The sequence below is a fragment of the Lolium perenne genome, chromosome 3 (genome assembly GCF_019359855.2).
Source record: "Lolium perenne isolate Kyuss_39 chromosome 3, Kyuss_2.0, whole genome shotgun sequence".
NCBI classification, from domain to species: domain Eukaryota; kingdom Viridiplantae; phylum Streptophyta; class Magnoliopsida; order Poales; family Poaceae; genus Lolium; species Lolium perenne.
The window spans coordinates 141,363,936-141,387,513 of record NC_067246.2 but is presented as its reverse complement, the minus strand read 5'-3'; the positions used below and the strand labels follow the sequence as shown (position 1 = coordinate 141,387,513).

At 47.0% G+C, this 23,578-nt stretch overlaps 1 protein-coding gene across 1 annotated transcript; it reads right to left on the bottom strand.

Moving 5' to 3' along the window:
• Positions 1-11,211: 11,211 nt before the first annotated feature.
• Positions 11,212-11,936, bottom strand: LOC127342622 (calvin cycle protein CP12-1, chloroplastic-like). Its single transcript, XM_051368606.2, has one exon. The coding sequence runs from the start codon at positions 11,859-11,861 to the stop codon at positions 11,493-11,495; it is 369 nt and encodes a 122-aa protein (XP_051224566.1). The 5' UTR covers positions 11,862-11,936; the 3' UTR covers positions 11,212-11,492.
• Between the last annotated feature and the right edge of the window lie 11,642 nt (positions 11,937-23,578).

The following is a 23,578-nucleotide window of genomic DNA, read 5'->3' as shown; positions in this document are numbered from 1 at the left end:
CAATCAACAAGGAAATCTGCCAAAGCTTGCGATTTTATGGCATCTCTCCTTTCGTACACCGGTACGTATGGTGATATCTGAATTGCCCACTTTGCAATCCTTCCGCTAGCATCTTTGTTGCACATGATATCGGAAATGGGTGCCTCGCTCACCACTTTCATGGGGTGCTCCTCAAAGTAATGCTTAAGCTTGGTGGCGGCCATGTACACGCCATAGGTCAGTGAGGGTAGTTTTGTTTTGAGAGGGAGAGCACCTCGCTCAGGTAGTATACCGGCCTCTGGACGGTTTTTCCTTCCTCTTCTCTTTCAACTACAACCACTACACTCACAACCCGGTTTGTTGCTGCTATGTATAATAGCATAGGCTCTCTTTCTATAGGTGAAGCCAGTATGGGCGCTGTGGCCAGCATTGTTTTTAGCTCTTTAAACTCCGCGTCTGCCTGAGGGGTCCAGACGAACGTATCGGATTTCTTCATGAGAGCATAGAGTGGCAGAGATTTTTCTCCCAACCTACTTATGAACCGGCTTAGCGATGCCAAGCTACCGGTGAACTTTTGCACGTCCTTCAGATCGCGCGGTATAGTCATTCTTTCAATTGCCCGGATTTTTAACGGATTGACCTCAATGCCCCGGCTTGATACGAGAAAGCCAAGCAGCTTGCCGGCAGGGACACCTAAAGTGCATTTTGCCGGATTGAGCTTCATCCGGAATCTTCTCAAGTTATCAAATGTTTGCCGGAGGTCATCGATTAAGGTTTCTTTTACTTTGGTTTTTACCACGACATCGTCTACATAGACTTGCACGTTTTTTCCGATCTAATCAAAAAGCATTTTTGCATACAGCGCTGGTACGTTGCACCAGCGTTGCGCAAACCAAAAGGCATAGTGACATAGCAATAAACCCCGTGCGGGGTAATGAACGCAGTTTTTATTTGATCTTCCTTTTTCAAAGGGATTTGGTGGAAACCGGAATAAGCATCCAAGAAAGACAACAGCTCACACCCTGCAGTGGAATCAATCACTTGATCGATCCGAGGTAAAGGAAAAGGGTCCTTTGGGCAAGCTTTGTTCAGGTTGGTGTAGTCGATGCACATGCGCCACACCTTCGGAGCTTTTGCTTCCAGGTTCTCTTCTTTCTTCTTCTCGACCAGCACCGGATTGGCTAGCCACTCAGTGTGCAATACTTCCACGATGAAGCCGGCAACCAGTAACTTTGTCACTTCTTCTCCAATGATCTTTCTCCTGTCTTCAGCAAACCGGCGCAGCGGCTGCCTTACCGGCTTTGCATCTTTCCGGACATTTAATGAGTGCTCAGCCAGCTCCCTCGGAACCCCCACCAAGTCATCAGTAGACCAGGCAAAGATATTCCGATTCTCACGGAGGAAGCTGACGAGCGCGCTTTCCTATGCCTCATTCATGCCGGCACCGATACGAACGGTGCGCTCAGGGTAAGCCGGGTCCAGCACAATGTCCTTTGTTTCTTTTGTCGGCTTGAACGCCGGTGTGCCCAGGTTTGCACTCATCGCTGCTAAACTCAGCTGTGAGGACTGAGCCAGCGCAACAGCAGTTTGCCTCCTCCTCTTCTCCTCTGCGATCACCAGCGATTCTGCCAGGTTTGATCCGGCGGAAGCTGTTTCCAGTGAGACTTTGTAGTTCCCCACCACAGTTAAGGGTCCACGAGGTGCCGGCATCTTCATATTGAGATACGCCGTGTGAGCTGAGGCCATGAAAGCAGCCAATGCCGGTCTCCCCAGCAACGCATGATAAGGACTATCTAGGTCCACCACCTCAAACTCAAGGTTTTCAACCCGGCAGTTGTCACGTCCTCCAAACGACACATCCACCCGGACTTTTCCAACCGGTGCGCAGGACAGGCCCGGAACGATTCCATGGAAAGTTGTACGAGTTGGCTGAAGCATGTTTTCTGTTATGCCCAGCATGTTCATGGTGTGCCGGTACATGATGTTTATGCTGCTCCCATTGTCTATCAGCACCTTGCTGAACTTGACACGAGCATTTGGCCCTTGCATGATTGGGTCCAAGACAAGAGCATAGCCACCCGGGTTAGGCATGGTCTTGGGGTGATCCTTGAACGACCACGAGATCTCTTGATCAGACCACAGCATGTATTTTGGCACTGCCGGCATCACCGCGTTCACTTCCATAGAACGGCGATGTAGGCTCTGTCTGTCGGTTGGCTCAGTTACGAACACAACACAGCACATATCTGGGTCATGGTAAACATTCCGGCCCAAAGGTGCCGGTGGAGGCGGTTGGCCATTGCCTTCTCCCACTTGGTTAACTTGCTGGTACTGCTGCCGATTTGGCTGTACCGGTAAAGCGTTTGCCCCGGTAAGCGGCGGTGGTGGTGGTAGCTGCTGTTGCCGTAGCATATCTTGTGGTGGTGGTTGCATGGTGGAGCACCCTTGTTCTTGTGCATCTTCCGCTGATCCCTTCAGCATCAAGTACTTGGTCCAGGTACAATCCTTCGTCAGATGATTTGACGGGTGAGCCGGATTTGGTGTGTGCCACCGGCAAGGTTGGTCCATGGCAGCTTCCATGGTGTAGTTCGCGGGTTCTTGCCAGTTCTTTTTTTGGCCCCAGGGTTTCTTTTCGACCCACTGTTTCTTTGGACCCGCCCATGGCTGCGATCCGGTTCTTTGCCTCTGACTGCCGCTGGCCTCAGAGTTTTCTTGTACAGCAGCAACTTGCTGCGGACCGTACCTTCGATCCGGGAAATCTTCCCTTCTTTTGTTGTTCCGGTTATCCCGGTGTTGCTCTTGGCGCTGTTGTGGTGGGTTTGATTGTTCCGGCTCAGGTTGCACTGCCGGCTGCATTGGGTCTCCCAACGCATAGTTATCCGCCACGCGTATCATTTCCGCCAGCGTTGTCGGCATGTTCCGCTGCAGCTTTTGCCACAACGGCGAACCTCTTCTGCACCCACTCCTAAACCAAGCAATGGCTTGCGCCTCTATCACCCCTTCATAGGAGTTCCTTGTGGTGTTCCACCGGGCCAGATAGTCCCGGTCTGTTTCACTCGGGCGCTGTATGCATAGAGCGAGCTGCTGCGGCCTGTTTGGCCTTCGGTAGGTGCTGCTGAAGTTACTTACAAAAGCTTCCTCAAAGTCCAACCAACCGTTTATGCTTCCTGCCGGCAAGTTTTTCAGCTAGATTCTTGCCGGTCCCACCAAGAATGATGGTATGATCCTCACGGCCCAACGCCGGTTTCCTCCTCCTGCTACGGTTCCTCCGCCACCAGCGACGTATACCGCGGTCACATAATCCGCGAGCCAGTCTTCCGGCTTCATGGTGCCATCGTATGTTTTTGTGTCACGGGGCAACTGGAAGTTGCGAACCGGTGGCCCCTCTTTCATGATCCTTGGGCCAAAACACTTTGGGCCCGGAGGACCTTCTGCTTCGATCATTTCCGACAAATATACTCTGTCTAGACGGTGCCTCGCATCCCGTTCTGGCAGGTATCTTTCTCCCAAGCGTTCTCCCAATGGGTTCCGGTACGCTGCCGGTCTTGTGGAATCAGCTTCATCATAACATTCCGGTACCGCGGCTCTTGCCTGCCGGTACCTCGGGGGATCCATTTCCTCTTCATCATACGCTGCCCTTGCAGCTCGATAATTTTGCCCGGTTTCGTGTCTACCGGCATGATTGTTTCCGGCATAGCCTTCTTTGGCGTAGCCTCTGTTTGCCCCTTGGCTTTTTCTACCGGCATCGTGTTGTCCGGCTTGTTGTTTTCCGGCGAGAACCGGATCGTACACAGTCATCTGCTGCGCATTCATTTCTTTTTCTCTTCTTCTGTTCGGATGGGGGGACGAGGCCTGCCCATGGGACTTGCTACCGGCATTCCTTGTTGAACGCGCGGACTTTGAAGCCACAGCCTTGTTCAGCTTATCAAGCTGCTCAGCGTTCTGCTGCTCGATAGTTTCAAGAAGCTCCCGGACACGCTCTTGTTGTTTTGCCAGAGCGTCCCCGGAAAGCAATTCACATAGCTGTACTGCAGCTTTAGCAGCTTTTATAGTTTTATCCGGGCTACTATACTTAGGCTTCTCTACAATGCTCACAGATGCAGAGGTGCTTTTGCCGGCATGAATTTCCTTACGCAGATCCTGATCTAGATTGCGAGCCTTAAGCCGGTTCTCCGGTATCCTAGCAGCATGAACGCTAACAAAAGCAAAGCCATGGGCAGCGTTATACTCACGTATGGTTAGGTTCAGCTCGCGCTGCGCCCTGACGACGTCCTTGCCGCTCTCGAGCATCTTCTGGCGCTGCGCCTCAGGCTCCGCCTGAGCTGATGCCGGGTCGATGTTCTGCGCGATGGGAGTGGTGAGAACGCTCATCGCCGCTTGGAGCGGTGTCTCCGGTAGCGTGGACGATGCTCCCGCAGCGCCTGCGTCGCGCTCGAGCGGTGGCTTGGCCGCACGGGTTGAAGCCGCACGCCCAGCACCTTCTTCCAGATCTTCTTTGTCGGCGCCGACCACGCCCGCCATCATCACCTCCACGCTGCCGGGTGCGCGGCCTGCATGTAGCCACCTTGGCGGATCCGGTGCCACCAGCACCGGCGAGGGGCGCTGGCGCACAGGAACGGTGCCGAAGTAGACGCGGTGGCTGCCGAACTCGATGATGCGGCCGTTCTTGGGGAAGGCGCCGCCGTTGGCGAAGCAGCCCGCGTTGTCGTTGATGAAGTCCATGGCGTAGATGCGCTGCACCAGCGCGGACACCGTACGCTGGCCGGCGACGTTGAGGATGCCCGCCCGAATGTGAACTCCAGCAAGCGCCACTTCATGCCCCACGGTGAGCGCCAACTGTCGTTGTGGTGAACAAGCAGATGCCATGGGATGGCTTAAGTTGGGGCCAAATGGGCGCAAGAGGATTCGGGGGAGGGTTTGTGATTAGATGGGATGAACTTCCGGATGCTTTCCTCAAGAACTCAGCCAAAGGCAGTGATACAAGAAGAAACACACAAGGAAGAACTCTGCTCTAGATCACGATTTTCATTGATCTCAACATGGTATAAGTTTTTTGGGTACAATGTTCATCGTGCCCGTAAGGGCTATGCTCCCTCTCCTTATATAGGGGAGAGGGTGGCTTACAGGGCAAGAAACCCTAATGGTATCTTTGACTGGACAAACTACTTTACAAAGTAACTTTAATCATGGATGACGCCGAGGTCTTCTTTAATCAGGAAGGGTGACGTCCTCCGGCTTCTTTTAGCGTCATCCCTCTCTTTGGCGCCAGGGCTTCGTTTAAAGTCACTTTGCTTAGCTCACCCTTGTCCTCTAGCTCTGAAGAGAATCTTTGACCAGTCTTGCCGACGTGTTGTTCTTACCGGTAGCCTGGTGTCTTCTTCATCCGGTTCCGGTATACCCCTCTTGGGGATACTGGCTTAGCTTTACTTAGCCAAACACTTATCTTTGTGCTCCGGTATAAACATTAAACCGGTATCTTGATGGCCCAAACCATCCGGTTTGGCATGCCTTTGGCATACCGGGGGTCATCCCCCCAACAGTGGTTTTCTCTTGATCTTTAGTTCTAACAGCAATTTGAGAAAACCCAGAATAACAATCAAGAAAACAGAAATGAGTATTTTTAGACAATCTTTCTAGCATTTGATCAATAAAAGGTAAAGGGTAATGATTTTTCTTAGTCACTTTATTAAATTTTTGAAAATCAATGCACATTCTATACCCTACAACTACTCTTTGAGGGATGAGCTCATCCTTATCATTAGGTACAACAATTATTCCTCCTTTCTTAGGAACACAATGCACAGGACTAACCCATCTACTATCAGCAATAGGATATATAATACCAGCTTCAAGAAGTTTTAATACCTCATTCCTTACCACATCCTTCATCTTAGGAATTAGACGACGCTGATGTTCAACAACAGGCTTTGCATCATCTTCCATGTTGATGGCATGTTGGAAAATAGAGGGAGAAATCCCCTTCAAGTCATCAAGAGTGTAGCCAATAGCTCCTCGGTGTTTCTTCAATATTTCCAATAATCTTTCTTCCTCAAGATCTGAAAGCTTAGCACTAATAATAACAGGATATGTTTTCTTATCATTAATATAAGCATACTTAAGATTATCAGGCAAAGGTTTCAAATCAAAAAAAGGATCTTCCTTTGGCGGTGGTGTTGTACCTAGATCTTCAACCGGTAAGTCATGTTTAAGAATAGGTTGACGAAGGAAAATTTCATCAAGCTCATTCCTTTCTTCCCTAAAGACTTCACTCTCATGATCCTCCAAATGTTGCTGCAAAGGATTATTAGGAGCAAGAGCAATAGATGCAAGCTGTTGAACTCTAAAATCATTATTAGGCAATTCAGCTTCATGAGGAACTTTGGCAAATTTAGAGAAATTAAACTCATAAGATTCACCGGCAAATTTAGTCACAATTTTCTCTTTCTTACAATCTATAATAGCTCCACAAGTATTTAGAAAAGGTCTACCAAAAATGATAGGACAAGTCTTACTAGCAGCAGAACCAAGTACCAAAAAGTCAGCAGGATATTTAATCTTACCATATAGAACTTCCACATCTCGAACAATACCAATAGGAGAGATAGTTTTTCTATTAGCTAGCCGAATAACCACATCAATATCTTCAAGTTCACAAGAACCAATTTCATGCATGATTTCCTTGTAAAGCTCATAAGGAATGACACTAATACTTGCACCAATATCGCATAAACCATAATAACAATGATCACCAATTCTAACAGAGAGCATAGGAACACCGGCTTTCCTAGATTTACTAGGATGTGAAACAATATTAGAAGCATCTTCGCAGAAAATGATGTGACCATCTTCTACATTTTCAGTCACAAGGTCTTTAACTATTGCAACAGCAGGTTCAACATTTATTTGTTCCTCAGGTTCTATAGGTTTCTTTGCACTTTTGTTAACCACACTAGTTATAACGGAATACTCCTTCATTCTAGCAGGAAAAGGGGTTTCCTCAATATAAGCTTCAGGAAGAATGTGATCAACAGTTTTAACTTCTATACATTTACCTATAGGTGAATCAGTTTTATCTTTGTAGGGTTCATGATACTTATTAAAATTCTTCCTAGGCAATTCAAAATGAGAGGCAAAAGCTATATAAAAATTTGCAGCAACTTGGGAGTCAAGACCATAAGTAGCACTCATATTACAAAATTTATCAGTATCCATAAAAGTTTCAATGCATTCATAATCATAATTTATACCTGACTCTCTATCTTTGTCGTTCTCCCATCCTTCAGTATTCTCCTGAATCCGATCAAGAAGGTCCCATTTAAACTCTTCTTTATTGCGTGTGAATGATCCAGAATAAGTAGTATCCAGCAAGGTTTTATCTTGAAAAGAAAGTCTTGCATAGAAATTATCAATGATGATATTACCAGGAAGCTCATGAATGGGGCATTTGAGCATTAAAGACTTCAATCACCCCCATGCTTGGGAAATACTCTCTCCATCATGAGGCCAGAAATTATATATGTGGTTTCGGTCTTTATGAATTTCACTTGGAGGATAGAATTTAGAATAAAATAGAGGCACAATATCCTTCCAGTCAAGAGAATTCCCATTCTTCAGCAATTTATACCAATGTGCCGCTTTACCAGATAGCGACATAGAGAATAGTTTCTTCCTAACTTCCTCCATAGAAATACCTGCACACTTGAATAACCCGCATAATTCATGTAAAAAAAGTAAATGATCTCCAGGATGGACAGTTCCATCCCCTTCATAGCGGTTATCCACAAAATGTTCAATAATTTTCATAGGTATTTTATATGGAACCTATTTCTCACCTGGCGCCTCATCCACTAGCTTTGCAGTAGTAGTAGATTTTCCAAATAGGAATTCAAGAGAAGATCTCTCCATAATGAATTATAGCAGCAGGCAGAAATAAAAACAACACGTACAGTAAAAGTTTTCCTTACCAATTCCACTTACCAATAGCGCTTCACTCCCCGGCAACGGCGCCAGAAAATAGTCTTGATGACCCACAAGTATAGGGGGTGTATCGTAGTACTTTCGATAAATAAGAGTGTCGAACCCAACGAGGAGCAGAAGGTGTTGACAAGCAGTTTCAACGAAGGATTCACTGTAAATGCTCACAGACAAGTTTTCAGGGAGTTTTGATATAGCACATAAATAAAATACAAGTAAGTAAAATGCGAGAATAATAATTGCAGCAAGTGGCCCAATCCTTTTTAGCACAAAGGACAAGCCGGTTTGTTTACTTATGATGACCAAACGTTCTTGAGGACACACGGGAATTTAGTCTAGTGCTTTCGCTTCATATAGTTGATTAATCTTCATTGTTTTGATAAGTGTTGTGTGGGTGAACCTATGCTAATGCACCGCCCTTCCTAGGACTAATACATACTTGTGATTAAACCCCTTACAAGCATCCGCAAATACAAGAAAGTAATTAAGATAAATCTAACCACAACCTTAAACTCTGAGATCCTGCTATCCCTCATGCATCGATATACCAACGGGGGTTCAGGTTGCTGTCACTCCGGCAACCCCACAATTAGCAAACGAATACAAGATGCATTCCCCTAGGCCCATAAAGGTGAAGTATCATGTAGTCGACGTTCACATGACATTACTAGAAGAATAACACCACAACTTAAATATCAAACCATTAAATATTACTCAACATAGTTCACTACTAACATTTAGACTCCACCCATGTCCTCAAGAACTAAACGAACTACTCACAAGACATCATATGGAACATGATCAGAGATGATATGATGATGAATAACAATCTGAACATAAACCTTGGTTCAATGGTTTCACTCAATAGCATCAATAACAAGGAGTAATAAACACCGGGAGAGTTTCCCCTATAAAATAATCAAGATTTAACCCTAGATGTTACAGCGGAGACGAGGTGCAGCGGTGGAGATGACAGTGTCGGTGGTGGAGATGATGATGGTGATGATCCCAATGAAGTCCAGCTCGATGACGGTGACAATGGCGACGATTTCCCCCTCCGGGAGGGAATTTCCCCGGCGGATTTCAGCCTGCCGGAGAGCTCTTTTCTCTCTGGTGTTTTCCGCCCCGCAGAGGCGGCTGTGTCTATTCTCGATGGTCCCCTGCACCTTAGGGTTTCGGGTAGATGAAGTACGCGAAAGGGAGATGGCCGAGGGGGGTCGTGGGCCCCCTCCCCACGTGGCGGCGCGCCTGGCCTGGTGGCCGCGCCGGCCTATGGGGAGGGCCCATGGCGGCCCTCCTCGGCCTCCCCTTTTGGCTGGCTCTGTCTTCTGGAAAAATAAGAGCTTCGGTATATTTTCCGTCAATTGTTGATCTTCAGAAATATTGTATCCTGACGGTGCTTTTTCCAGCAGAATCCTGACTCCGGTGAGTAATTCTCCAATAATCATGAAACATGCAAAACAGGTGAAATAACATAAGTATCATCTCTAAATATGAAATATATCAATGAATAACAGTAAATTATGATATAAAATAGTGATGCAAAATGGACGTATCAGGTATATAAGGGGGGTATGCGAAAGGAGGAGGCGAGGCGGCGCTCCAGGGACAGAAATAGCCCAGATGGCGCGCGCTATGCAAGGGGGCGCGCCACTGGTGCTCGTTTGGGTCTCGTGGCACCTCTCGTATGATTCCAAAGCTCCAGGCCCCATGTTTTGGTGAAAAACTTCAGTGGTATTTTTCCTCGATTTTATATCTTGCAAAAATAGATAGAAAGAAGACTTTTGCTGAAAATAACGTCAGATTCAAAAGTTTTACCCACGTTCGGTGAGATTCTGGAGCAAATCATTGAAAAAAGTGCTTGGAAAAGTAGATACATTTGAGATGTATTAGGGATCAATACTCTTAATTTGAAACTAGCTACACCTACCTAAGCGCTTGCAGTTATCAACGGTCCCAACATGGGGTTCAGCCAGAGGCATGACGACGGGTATAGAAGCGAGCCTGCCAAGAATAGCCTCCGCTCTCACGAAAAATCTCCCAACCCACGTCAAGCAACCTTGCAGCTCATATATAACGGATCAGCTTAACCTCTTTTCGAGGGCGGACTGCGATGCCACACATGCCATAGCCACTTCTTTGGCAGGTGTAGGTGAAGGCGTGGAGTGTCAAAGAGCAGCCTCATGCTCATTTCTGGGGTAGCCGAGATGGCGACATGGGCATGGAAGAACCCGACGGCGATGTCACAAAGGGATGCAACAACCCCTTGTTGATGAGGTGGATGAGGTGGAGGAGACTAACGACAACGAGCTTGAACAAGAGGCGGACAGGGAGCACTTGGAGAGTACAACCTTTAGCTTTGTGAACAAAACAACGATAAGTATTCATCTCAGCTGCTCTCTGCATATGGACGCCCATTGTCCCTCCACATAGTATCGATGGCACCTTCCTTTCAGCCACTCGAGAGGAGATGGACGAGCTCAGAAGGGTGAAGGTGTAATATACGTGCGGCTCAGACCACAACGCTCTTGAACAAGGTGCCATGGCATACCAGAATCAGCCCGTCGCGTCAGCCACCGCAACAAAAGGAGGCTCGGGTTGGGAGGTGAAGCAGGCAAGCCAAATGCACATCCCGCGTTCAGCAGCATGAGGGAAAGACGGCCCGTGGAAGGAGGTGCTCACTGCCCTGGAACTAGGAACCTCACAAGGTTACTGTAAAAACTCTCAAGAATAATGGGTGTACATTTGTACGCTTATGTCTTCAGGAACACATTTTTCTCGGGCTCGTCTCAAACAACCTCTCCTAGAAGGCAAAGACACGTAGAAAGGTGGGAATTCACTTTTGATTTCGGTGCAAATTTTTCATTTACTTAGAAATACATTTCAAAATGAAAATAATAAAGATATTTTGCGCGTGCTTATCCACATATATAAGCACGTAAAGTCTCACGAAAAAAATAATTTGTGATCCATATAAAAAAATGTCTCCAGCATAACCTTATTTTAGCATTGAGGTCCGCAACTTTTACACAGGCTACCCAAAAGTTTTTTTAGTGAACGGATTGGTGCACGCATAGAAAGATATCTAGCGACATAATTGTTTTTTATTTTTATATTTGAAATGTAATTAGAATACTTTTAAAATAAAAGGAACATATGCAACTCCGAGCCAAAAACACTCCTCTCAGACGCGCTACATCTCGGCATCGCAGTGCAAGGAAATGAACATCTAAAGTCCGTTATGCATGTCCTGTCCGGTGCACCCGACAACAAATAATAAATATATTTTCAACTCCAGTAGAAGAACATATCATACAAATATGATTATTCATATAATCATTTTCAATTACATACAGGGAATAGCAACAACAGAGGTGGAGAAAACACAGAATCATGGTGCATATTCACCGGGTAAAAACCTTGATTTCTTTCTTTTCACTCCCCTCCAAGTATCATTTCTTTTCTTGTGTGATCAGCGACCTCTTCAAGTATGGATCTTATCTTCCAGTCTAGTAGAACAAATTAATTAACACGTACGCTCAGCTGTCGTAGGTGCGGCACTCGTCGGTCTCCGGGTTCTCCTTGCAGTAGTTCTCGAGCGGGTCGGAATCCTTGAGCTTGTCGCGGGCGTGGCTGGCCGCGGCGCTGAGTTCCTCCACCTCGTCCCACGCCGCCGCGCACTCCCCGCTGGCGCTGTCGTCCGAGCACGCCTCCTGGGCATCCTTGATGCTCTCCGACACCTTGTCCGAGATACCCGGCGGCGTCGCAGGCCCGCCGGCCCGGCAGGCCACGACGCGGCTCACCGCCGGGAACGTGACACGGGCGGGGCCCTGCGGCCTCGCGAGGACGTCGCCACGGGCCGCGGCCGCGAAGGTAGACAGGCTCACGTTCGTCAGCGCAGACGCCATTACAGCAGCAGCTAGCTCGTCGGTCGATATGAGATTTTTGTGGTTAAGCTGTAACTAGACCATGCGTTCCAGACGGTAAGGTTTCATATTTATAGCTCTGGTTGGGTGTCCTGGAACAGAGGCTTTTACGTGCACTCGTTTCCTATCACCTCTGGGCCAATCGTTATGGGCCACGTCGTCTGCATTCGAGATATTTTCAATGCAAGGAAGCGGAGCATTGGTAGGAAAGATCTTTTCTTCTCTGTTAGAGATCGCTCCGCTTGGGAAGATGAGTGTGAAAGCGTTTTTGGGTGTTTCTTCGTCTAAAAGTTCGTGTTGGATACGCAATTGATACGAGGTTCAGGTTGCGCCAGAGGAAAATGGGTTGAGAAGCGAAAAGTGCTTTTAGCTCCCGAACTCCAGTGCTCTCGCTATGTAAAAAAAATATTAAAAATATTTTTACAAGTTATAAAAATCATGAAAATAATTCTGAAGAATGTCATTGATACATCCCACAATCATGCAACATCCCAATCCGAAATTCTTTTTATTTTGAGCTAGAGAAAAATGACAAAATCTGATATGTTTTTGAGATTTGAAAATGACTACTCAGATCTACAATTTTGTCATTTTTGTGTAGCTCAAAATATTAAGTATTTGAAATTGATTTTTTGCACGTTTGTGGGGTACATCTTTGACTATGTGTGGATTTTTTTGCAAATTTTTTTGAAACTCAAAAATATGATTTTTACTTTTTTTTAAAAACGAGATCACTGGTGCCCATGTGCACCAAATCTCTGTCCGTTGAGAAGACGCTAATTTGATGTTGTCCGACAAATATCAGAGTATCACTGTATTAACTGGGTAAGCTAAGGTTACTCATAGCGGGGAGTAATATATGTAGTAACATTAAATAACATCAACATTCAACAACACGTAATACAATTTGATGACATGTCTCATTAATTGAGAAAATAGATAACATGTCTCACCACAAGCCATGTAGAAGATATGGGTACGAGCCTCATCCAGCAACGAGCAACGCGTTCTAATACGCTTTCTTTTCCAATAGGCAAGAGGCAAGACATCCTGTGGATCATTAAGGATGACAACAACCCACTTTTCAAACTTTGCATATTTTCCAAAATTTGGAGCCAACAAAAACTTTATCTTCATGCTACTTTGTGTGTGCATAGGATAGATTCTTGCTTATGGTAGTACCTAAAATTCTTGTTGTGTGTAGCTTTCCACCTTAAACCTAAGCACCAAATTTTTGAAAACCATCTTGAACCCTAGTGCTTCTCTCTCACTTGGTTTTCCCTCTCCCAAAATCCTTCATCACATGATCCAACCCTTGTGAGCCTTGTATCTTGGCTCTAAAAATTTCTAAAATAAGGAGGGAGCACTCCCCCTCTCTCCTCTTTTATTTTGACACCACCTCTTAGGCTGGCATCATCACCACCACCACACCACCCCTTTTTATTTCCATTTCCCATTTCTTGTGCTATGCCCCCTCTCTCCAAACTTTTGTCACATGCAAGCCCTTGCATGCACCCTCTCTCTTTTTCTCTTTTTTCTCCTTGGAGCAAACCCTAAGAGGGGCCACTTCAACCTCTCGTTTTCTCTCTTTTTCCCTCTCTCTTTTTCCTCTCTGTTTGGGCCAGGGACAAGCCCCCTATATTCTCCACCCTCCCCAACACCCCTAGCCCAGCCCAAACCCTAGCTAGCCCCTTCCCTCTCCCTTTCACCGGCCCAGCACGCCAGCCCACCCCTCTCCCGCCAGAACCCTAGCGCGGTAAGGTGGATGCGCGCACGCGTGCTGGCGCCTGGTGCCTCGGTTCTGCTCCCTCGCCTCGTCTTCACGGGCCTGGCATCTCGTTCCCCTCCCCAACGCTTCGACGCCCGCGCAGAACCCGCGTCTATCGCGCGTGGATGCCGCCCGCGTCGCCCATTGGCCACCGTCGATACGCCTGTCCCCCTTCCTCCCCTATAAAACCCCTCCCCAGCCACTCCTCTCCTTTCACAACACCCCACCACCCCACTCCACCATGCCAGACACGCTACAGCGCTGCTCGAGCTGCCGCCGCTCGACGATGCCGACAGGCTGCCCGTGGTCACCGCATGGTGACGCACGAGGTGTAGCTCGCCTCCGCCACTCCCCTGCCTCCCCCTTGTGTCCATTAACCTTCCCAGCCACTGCACCTTCTAACGCACCCCTCGCCGTGGCCAGGTTCGTCGGAGAGAGCCGCTGCCACGCCCAGGCCGTACGTCGCTGCGGAGGAGACGCCGCTGGAAGCTGCTGCGGAGGAGGATCTAGACGACGCCAAGGCCACCCCTGGTGATATGGGGTTTCCCGATCTTCTCAGTAAGCGACGGAGGTGGTGATGAACACAGGATGAACACAACGAAAATACACGATGATGAAGTGGATGATAACTTGTATGACGCTGACGAGTCTCTCGATCGATCCCTGTCGCCAATGCAACAGCTCTCAACCCTGCAAGATATTCGCAACTCCACACACTTGCGGACGTAGCCACCGACCACGAAGCGGTAAAGTGCAATCTTCTAATCCCCAATGGAACAACAGATCACACAAACTTTTAGTAGCATAAAACTCCAGATCGAAATGAATTGGAGAGTGGGGTATCAATAGTTTTGAGTAGCGAACAACTATGAACTAGGGTTTATCTTAAACGTGGTCTAAAACTATCATGGGGCGTCCTGGGCACTTATATAGGTGTTCAGGACGACCTCAGGTCGAAAAGATACAAAAATAACCGACCCAGAATAGATCTGGTCGAGACAGACTCGGACTCGGCCGGCCTGGGGGCCGGTCGACCGGGCCTGGGACCGGGCCAGTCCGGTTCAAACCGGGCCTGGCGTCGGGTGGTGACCGGGGACGTGTCATGTCTTGCAGTACAACTCCCGGTTGGCATAAGCGCAGCGTCCAGTTGGCACCGGGGCGGACCCGGTGTGCCGCCCGGTTGGACCGGGCCAGGGACCGGGCGCGCCGGCGTGGCGGCTGGTCTGACCGGATGCTGGGCCGGCTTGGACTTTGACTTCCTCTCTCGCGCATGCCTCCCGCTCCTCCCTCGCGCGTCCATGGGATGTTGAAAGGACGAGATGTCGCCTAGAGGGGGTGAATAGGCGTTTAAAAACTCTTACGGATTTGGCTTGTAAGAATGCGGAATTAAACTAATGTTTAGTTTACAAGCACAAACCCTAAATATGCTAGGCTCACCTAAGTGCAACAACAACAACTAGAGCTAAGCAAGATAGGCACAAGATATATGTAGCACAAGTGATAGCAAGATATATGTACTTCAAGCACGATGGCTATCGCAAGGAAGGTAAGCTCGGGTATAGAAATAACCGAGGCACGCAGAGACGAGGATGTATTCCCGTGTTCCCTTCCTTTGCAAGAAGGTACGTCCCGTTTGGAGGAGTGGAGGTCCCACGAAGGATTCCCCAACGCCACAAAGGCTCACCCTATTCTCCGAGCCACACCCACGAAGGATAATGGCCCTTTCCTTATGGTTAGCTTTTCCTTCACTCCGGAGATGGCAAGCTCCACAACCACTTCACAAGCTCCACGAAGGAGAAGCCCGGGCCTCTTCACAATCTTCCTTGAAGAGATCACCGGAGCACCAACCGCCAAGCCAACTAGGAGGTCTCCCTCCAAGAGTAACAAGCTCACGGTCTCTCACTCGAACTAATCGTGGTGGAGAGCTCAACACTATGCAATGATGCAAAGCAAGAACACTAGAGGTGTTCAAATCCTTCACACTCAAATCCCACCAAAGCAACAAATGTTAGGATGAGATTACAGAGGAAGAACAAAGAGGAAATCAACAAATGACTCCAAGATCTTGATCCAAGGGGTTCCCCTCACTTAGAGGAGAAATGGATTGGTGGGGATTATAGATCTAGATCTCCTCTCTTATATCCCTCAAGAATGAGCAAGAATCATGGGGGGAATCAAGAGAGAGGGCAAGTTCTTCAATGTCAACAATGGAGGAGAGAGAGTGGAAGAACTTATCCAGCCCAAGGTGGAAGAAGGCCTATTTATAGCCCAAGAGAAAATATAACCGTTGGGGAAATGTTGGGCTGAGTCAGCCATCGAGGAGGCCGGTCAACCGGCCCAGGGGCCGGGCCGTCCGGTCCAGGGGCCGGTCAGACCGGGCCACAGGCCAGACCCGGTCGGTCCAAACCTGGTTTGTGACCGGGACATGACCGGGACACGTCTGTGCCTTACAGTACATGGCCCAGTTGGCACCAGTCCACGGGCCGGTTTGAACCGGGCCAGCCGGTGGGACGGCCGGTCACGCCGGGCGAGAAACCGGGCCAGCAGGAAAACATATTATACAAAAACTGTGATAACTTTTGTGTCCGGACCCTGATTGACATGAAACCAATTTTGTTGGAAATATGGAGACTCCCCACAGGATATTTTAAGATGTTTTTAGAGAGGGAGTGTCCCACCATCAAGAAACGATGAAGACGTCCAAACTTGAAAACGCAATTGAAGATGCATGCGGATTCCGTTTTCGATGAACTTGGGCTTGTTGTAAAGCTAGCAACAAGATCAAGAACCTCTCATAGAGAAACACCAAGAAGCAATAGGGATATGCAAAGTATGCAAAGGATTGAGCTCCCTAAGACGATGTGATCAAGTTACCCAACCGAAAGCCCCTCTTGATAGTGTGGCTATCTATCCTATAATCCGATCTCCCATCAATCACCTTGAGACCGGTAAAAGGAAAACCTATCAAGGCCATACCTTTGCCTTGCGCATCCCGCTTGATCTTGATAATAAGTCTTCAAGCTCCACTCAAGCTGGAATGCCACACTTGATCATTGTTGCTTCGTGAAGTCTCACAAATGCTCCCCCATAGACCATGATGGGAAAGCTCCATTGATGCACATCTTCACATTCCATTATCACCAAATGGACGGCAAGCTTCAAGCATATGATCCTCTTGAGATGCTCAACTTGAACTTGCCCAACTCAACCTTGATGACGATCACCACTTGACGTCATCCTCTCATGGGCTATATGTGAAAGTTCAGAGATGGTAAACCTAGAGGGGGGTGAATAGGTTTCTACAGATTTTAATTCTTCCTTTGCAATATTAGGCTTTGCGGAATATAAAGGTGAGCCTAATGCAAACTAGGTGAGACAACCTATATGAGGATACAACTAACTCGAACACGAAGTCTCTCACAGGCAGTTAAATCACAAGTAAGGAGTTCGGTTAGAGATAACCGATAGCACTTGGAGATGAGGATGTATTCCCGTGTTCCCTTCCTTTGCAAGAAGGTATGTCACGTTTGGAGGGGTGGAGGTCCCACGAAGGATTCCCCACGCCACGAAGGCTCACCCTATTCTCCGGAGCCTATCCCACGAAGGAATAGCTCACTCACTTGTGGTAGACTTTGAGGTAGCCTCCAAACCTTCACAATCTTGTCAGGAGAAAATCCACAGCCCGGATGCTTCCGGACTACTCTTGCCCACCTAGGGTTTCCAACGAACCCTAGAGAGCAAGCTTCTTGATGAATACAAGGGGGAATGAGATTTGGCTTGGTAGAACAATAGATCGGGTCCTCCTCTATCATTTCCCCAGAGGGATTTGAGTTTGGGTGGAGGACGAAGGAGATCTGAGGCTTTTGGTGTTTCTAGCAATGGAGTATGTGAGAGAGAGCTCAATAATAGCTTGTAGTGTAGTGCCTACCCCTTCAGAGGTAGGTGAAGGGGTATTTATAGTGTTCTTTGAAATCTGGCCGTTGCTCACTTGACACATCATCAGATTCCTCGAGGAATCGATTACCGGATTTGGCGCCGGATCGCCGCGCACGAACAGCCGGTCAGACCGGGCCAGTGACCGGACCGGCCGGTTTCAACCGGAGCTGGAACCGGATCTTGACCGGACGAGCTTCTGAGCTTACTGGATCACGCCCGGATGGCACAAGCGCGTAGGCCGGTTGAGCGCCAGGGCAGCCGGTCTGGAACCCGGTCCGACGGGCCATGGACCGGATTGGCCGGTCCAAACCAGGCTGGCGACCGGACGCAGACCGGGTGCTCGCCCGCCCTTACTGGAACCTGCCCGGATGGCACAAGCGCTGGGGCCGGTCGGCGCCGGGCTGTCCGGCGCCAGGGCCGGTCTGACCGGGTCTGGGACCGGCCAGGCTCTAGAAAATCCTTGTTGATTTTCATCGAAGTGGGGGGGTCTCCCATTGCCTTCTTGTTCCATTGATACACCATTATACCTCTTTGGCTAATACCTGGGAATCATCTTGTAGACATGTATTAGTCCAAATACACTAGCACGGTGTCATAGTTACCAAAATAATGGATAAGGATAAAATACCCTTACAATCTCCCCTTTTTTGGTATACGATGACAAACCGAGCTAGAGTCACATATAGATATTATGATAAGCTTTAAACCTTGATTCCATATAAGATATTTAGACGGCTCCCCCATAAAGTGTGCACTTGGAGAATTTGCGTTTGAATGCAAAGTGCAACTTTTGTGGAACATGAGAAGCTCCCCCAATATCTTTAGGAAACAAGCATGGTATGGAGATGTGCATATCAAGATATATAAGCATAGCACACATAATCATCCTAACATAGAGATTAAGCATATAGGTACATGTCCATACACGAATTACTTAAAGTAGCAAATGGTTCTTGGAATGATAAAAGCAAATAAGCACAAGCCATATAAGAATCAAATAAAGCAACACCCATGGCTTGTGACAACGAAAGAACCCCGTAATCCTAGACTCTACTCTCTTCTCCCCCTTTGGCATCGGAACACCAAAAAGGCGAAGAGAAGAGTAGGGATGCTAGCGTTCCCATCAATAGAACTCGGTCCCGGTGGCTGGAGAGCTGCCATCATCATCATCATCATCATCATTCTCCTCTTCATCATCATCATCACCATACTGATCCTCGTCTTCATCATCATCGTTCTGACGGGTATCAGGATCTTGAGCAAAGCGGGGAGGATGACCACCAAAAGTGTACAAGGAGGGATCAAAGTTCTGGAACATCTCATCAGAAATGGGAGGCATCTCCCAGTTAGGTGCATGTACAGGCTCCAACTCAGGGCCAGGAGGAGGAACAGGTGCATCCCTAGCAGCCATAAACTCATTTTGGTGCCTCCTCGTCTCCTGGTTCAAAGCAAGACTTTGATGTGCATCATCATTGGTATTGTGGCACATCTGCCATAAGCTAGAGAAGAACCGTGAGACACCATGTTGTGGGCGCCTAGAGTAGCTGGAGCGAGCAGGGTCATGGCGTTCCTTGGACCGGCGCTCAGAAGGCATCATTTCAGCGATGTCCGGTCTATCACCTTGAATAGGTATCTTGAAGGCTTCCATCTTGACCCGTTCACCTTGCGTATTGAGAGGTGCTGGCACAACCTTGTTGATGAGCAGCTGAATGTACTGAGCATAGTTAGGAGTCATCCTTTCGCGAACACATCGCCTCAGTTCACAGTAGATGAGATCACAGCCATCAATGAGTTTCCGGTGCTCAGGGTGGCAGTAGTACATCAAGTTGAGATGGTATCCACGGCATTCACTTTTATCGCCGGACTTACTGATGAGAGTCTCACGGCATAGCTTGGCAAGGAGAAGGTAGGAGTAGTACATGCCAGATATAGTGGGAGGTCCAGCTGTGGGTTCCTGAGGATAGCAGAAGGCAATATCTCCTTTGGTGAACTTCTGCCGAGAATATAGCTTGAAACCACAAGCACGTCCTCCAGCAAACCCCATGGCTTCACAAAAATCAAGATAGTTGCAAGTGTATTTCACTTTGCCTGTCATCCAAGTCATAGTGTGAGCTGCATCATCATGGGAAAACACTGTGCAATGAAATTGCCGCACCAGGATTGGACAATAGCACCCATCAGTAGGTGTCAGGCACATAAGCTCATACAACCCCATCCGCCTCAAGGTCTCAACCACAAAATGAAACTTGGTGGCTTCATGCATTGTAATAACATCCTTGATGGCCTTGGGCATAACAATGGTGCCATTCTTCATGTGCTCTTTGGTGTCATAGTACTCTTCCCACATCACTTGCTGTGTCTTGGTCCAGAAAAACTTATCCCCCCTGTGTAAGTGGGTGCCTCAAAGCGATAGGGGTTGTCCTCTCTAAGTCTTCTCCATGCACCAACCTGTACATCGCCAACATTGAACTCTGGCAATGACTCATCATCTTCTTGTGTGGCATGTTTATCTTTCCTTTTACTGCCAGTTGTCTTGGTTCATCCCCCAGATGAGCTGCCACCAGTAGTCGGAGGTGCACGACCACTAGTACGTCGTGGTGGAGGCCCTGTATACCTCCCGCTCTTGGCAGTAGTGGCACGATCCTTGATGACCCACAAGTATAGGGGATCGCAACAGTCTTCGCGGGAAGTAAAACCCAATTTATTGATTCGACACAAGGGGAGCCAAAGAATACTTGAAAGCCTTAACAGCGGAGTTGTCAATTCAGCTGCACCTGGAAACAGACTTGCTCGCAAGAGTTTATCAGTAGTAACAGTTTTATAGCAGTAGCAGTGGTGAAATATCAGCAGCAGTGTAACAAAGACAGCAGTAGTGATTATAGTAAACAGCAGGATTAAAATACTGTAGGCACAGGGATGGATGAACGGGCGTTGCATGGATGAGAGAAACTCATGTAACAATCAAAGTAGGGCATTTGCAGATAGTAATAAAACGGTATCCAAGTAGTAAACAATCCATAGGCATGTGTTCCATATTTAGTCGTACGTGCTCGCAATGAGAAACTTGCACAACATCTTTTGTCCTACCAGCCGGTGGCAGCCGGGCCTCTAGGGAATCTACTGGAAATTAAGGTACTCCTTTTAATAGAGCACCGAAGCAAAGCATTAACACTCCGTGAACACATGTGATCCTCACATCACCGCCTTCCCCTCCGGTTGTCCCAATTTCTGTCACTTTGGGGCCTCGGGTTCCGGACAGCGACATGTGTATACACTTGCAGGTAAGATCATAAAACAATGAATATCATCATGAAACAATAACATGTTCAGATCTGAGATCATGGCACTCGGGCCCTAGTGACAAGCATTAAGCATAACAAGTTGCAACAATATCATCAAAGTACCAATTACGGACACTAGGCACTATGCCCTAACAATCTTATGCTATTACATGACCAATCTCATCCAATCCCTACCATCCCCTTCAGCCTATAGCGGGGGAATTACTCACACATGGATGGGGAAACATGGCTGGTCGATGGAGAGGCGTTGGTGGTGATGATGGCGATGATCTCCTCCAATTCCCCGTCCCGACGGAGTGCCAGAACGGAGTTTCTGGTCCCGAGACGGAGTTTCGCGATGGCGGCGGTGTTCTGGATGGCTTCTGGCGATTTCGACTTCCCCTCTCGTGTTTTAGATCGAAACCCTTAAATAGTCCAGAGGGGGGCGTCAGAGGCTGGCCGAGGCGACCTCACCATAGGGCGGTGCGCCCCCCTCCTAGGCCGCGCCGGCCCATGGTGTGGGGGCCGTGGGCCCCCTGGCCTGCCCTTCTGGCTCCGTGAATCTTCTGGGAAAATAGGCCCTTTGACATTAATTCCGGGGATTTTCCTGAAAGTTGAATTTCTGCACAAAAACGAGACACCAGAGCAATTCTGCTGAAAACAGCGTTAGTCCGTGTTAGTTGTATCCGAAATACACAAATTAGAGGTAAAACAATAGCAAAAGTGTTCGGGAAAGTAGATACGTTTTGGACGTATCAACTCCCCCCAAGCTTAGCTTATTGCTTGTCCTCAAGCAATTCAGTTAACAACTGAGTGCGATAAAAGAACTTTCACGAACACATTTGTTCATATGATGTAAATATTCTCATGATATGGACAAGTACTTAGGCAATTCATAATAAGATACATGCAAATAAAGTCACCTAATAGCTATGTCAATCATGGAAAAGGTACCAACGAATTAATAATAAGCATCATGAATCATGTCTATCAGCAGGATTGCAATGTTCATAAAAGGATATGATAAAGTGGTATCTCGCTTGCCCGTATTTGTACAGGAAAACATAAATGCTTGGGCACCTTTGAAGTTCATGGAAAGACTAGAAGTAGAGATTGTCAAAGATAAAAGCATCAAAGTTATACCACAGTTAATCACATTTTGGGACAAGCATATTATACTAAGAATGATAGTTGTGCTCTCAAGAAAATGCTCAAAGAAAGGATGGTGACTCAACGTAAAAGTAAAAGATTGACCCTTCGCAGAGGGAAGCTGGGATTAACATGCGCTAGAGCTTTTCATTTTTAAATCAGGAGTAAAATTATTTTGAGAGGTGTTTGTTGTTGTCAACGAATGGTAATGGGTACTCCAACTACCTCGTCAACCAGACTTTCAAGAGCGGCTCCCATGAAGGACGTTATCTTTACCAGCAAGGTAAATCATCCCTCTTCTCTTTTGTTTACACACGTATTTTAGTTTTATTATGGGTGACACTCCCCCCAACCTTTGCTTACACAAGCCATGGCTAACCGAATCCTCGGGTGCCTTCCAACAATCTCATACCATGGAGGAGTCTATTTGCAAAATTAAGTTGCTTACTGATGAATCAGGGCAAAACATGTGAAGAGAATTATTAATGAAAGTTAATTAATTGGGGATGGGAACCCCGTTGCCAGCTCTTTTTATGAAAGTCTGTCAAAAGTAAATGACAAGGTTGAAAGATAAATACCACATACTTCCTCATGAGCTATAAAACATTGACACAAATTGAGAAGCATTTTGAAGGTTTAAAGGTAGCGCATGAGAATTTACTTGGAATGGTTTGAAATGCCATGCATAGGTATTTATGGTGGACACTTTGGAATAACTTGGTTTTCAGGGGTTTGGAAGCACGAGCAGCTTTCCCGCTCAGTACAAGTGAAGGCTAGCAATAGACTAGGGAGCGACAATCAAGAGAGCAGTAACTGTCATAATCATGCTTGCGGCAAAATAAATTAACGGAGGCATAAAAGTGATACAAGAACTCTGAGGCAAAGTAAATCATCGAGGCTTAATTGAATTTTGTTCAGTCATATGCATGCGTGAGCATGTGCCAAGTCGATTCAAGTGAATTATTCAGAGAAGGATACCACAATGTCATACCTATTTATGAATAAAACAATGCAAGCAAATATCTATGACATGCTACTCATATTAATAAACTGGAGGTAAACATGAGAGATCATGAACTACTAGACTTTCTTAAATGACATATACCTCACATGAACTAACTAAGCATGCTCACATGGATGAGTATATGTACAAAAATGGAAACAAATAGAGTTCATACCAGCCTCTCACCACAGTCGAATTGTCGTAGATCGACATTATTGCATTTCACTTGTGTAGCTTGAATAATATGGAATGAAAACCAAGCTCCAGCCACCGAAGACCATTGAACTCCATAATGAACTTTACAAAACCAAAGAATAGCAAATATTTTTGGTGTTTTCGAATTGGAAACAAGAACAAAAGGAAACAAGCAAACAAAGTAAAATCTTTTTGGATTTTCTTATAGCAAACCAACGATAGCAAACAAAGCAAAATAAAAGCAAGAAACCAAAATAATCAAATGGTAAAGAGAAACAACAGAAATATTTTTGGTCTTTTTGTGTTTTAGGAAAGAAACAAAGCAAAAACAAGAAAATGAAAACTAGAAAAGTCACATAAACGCAAA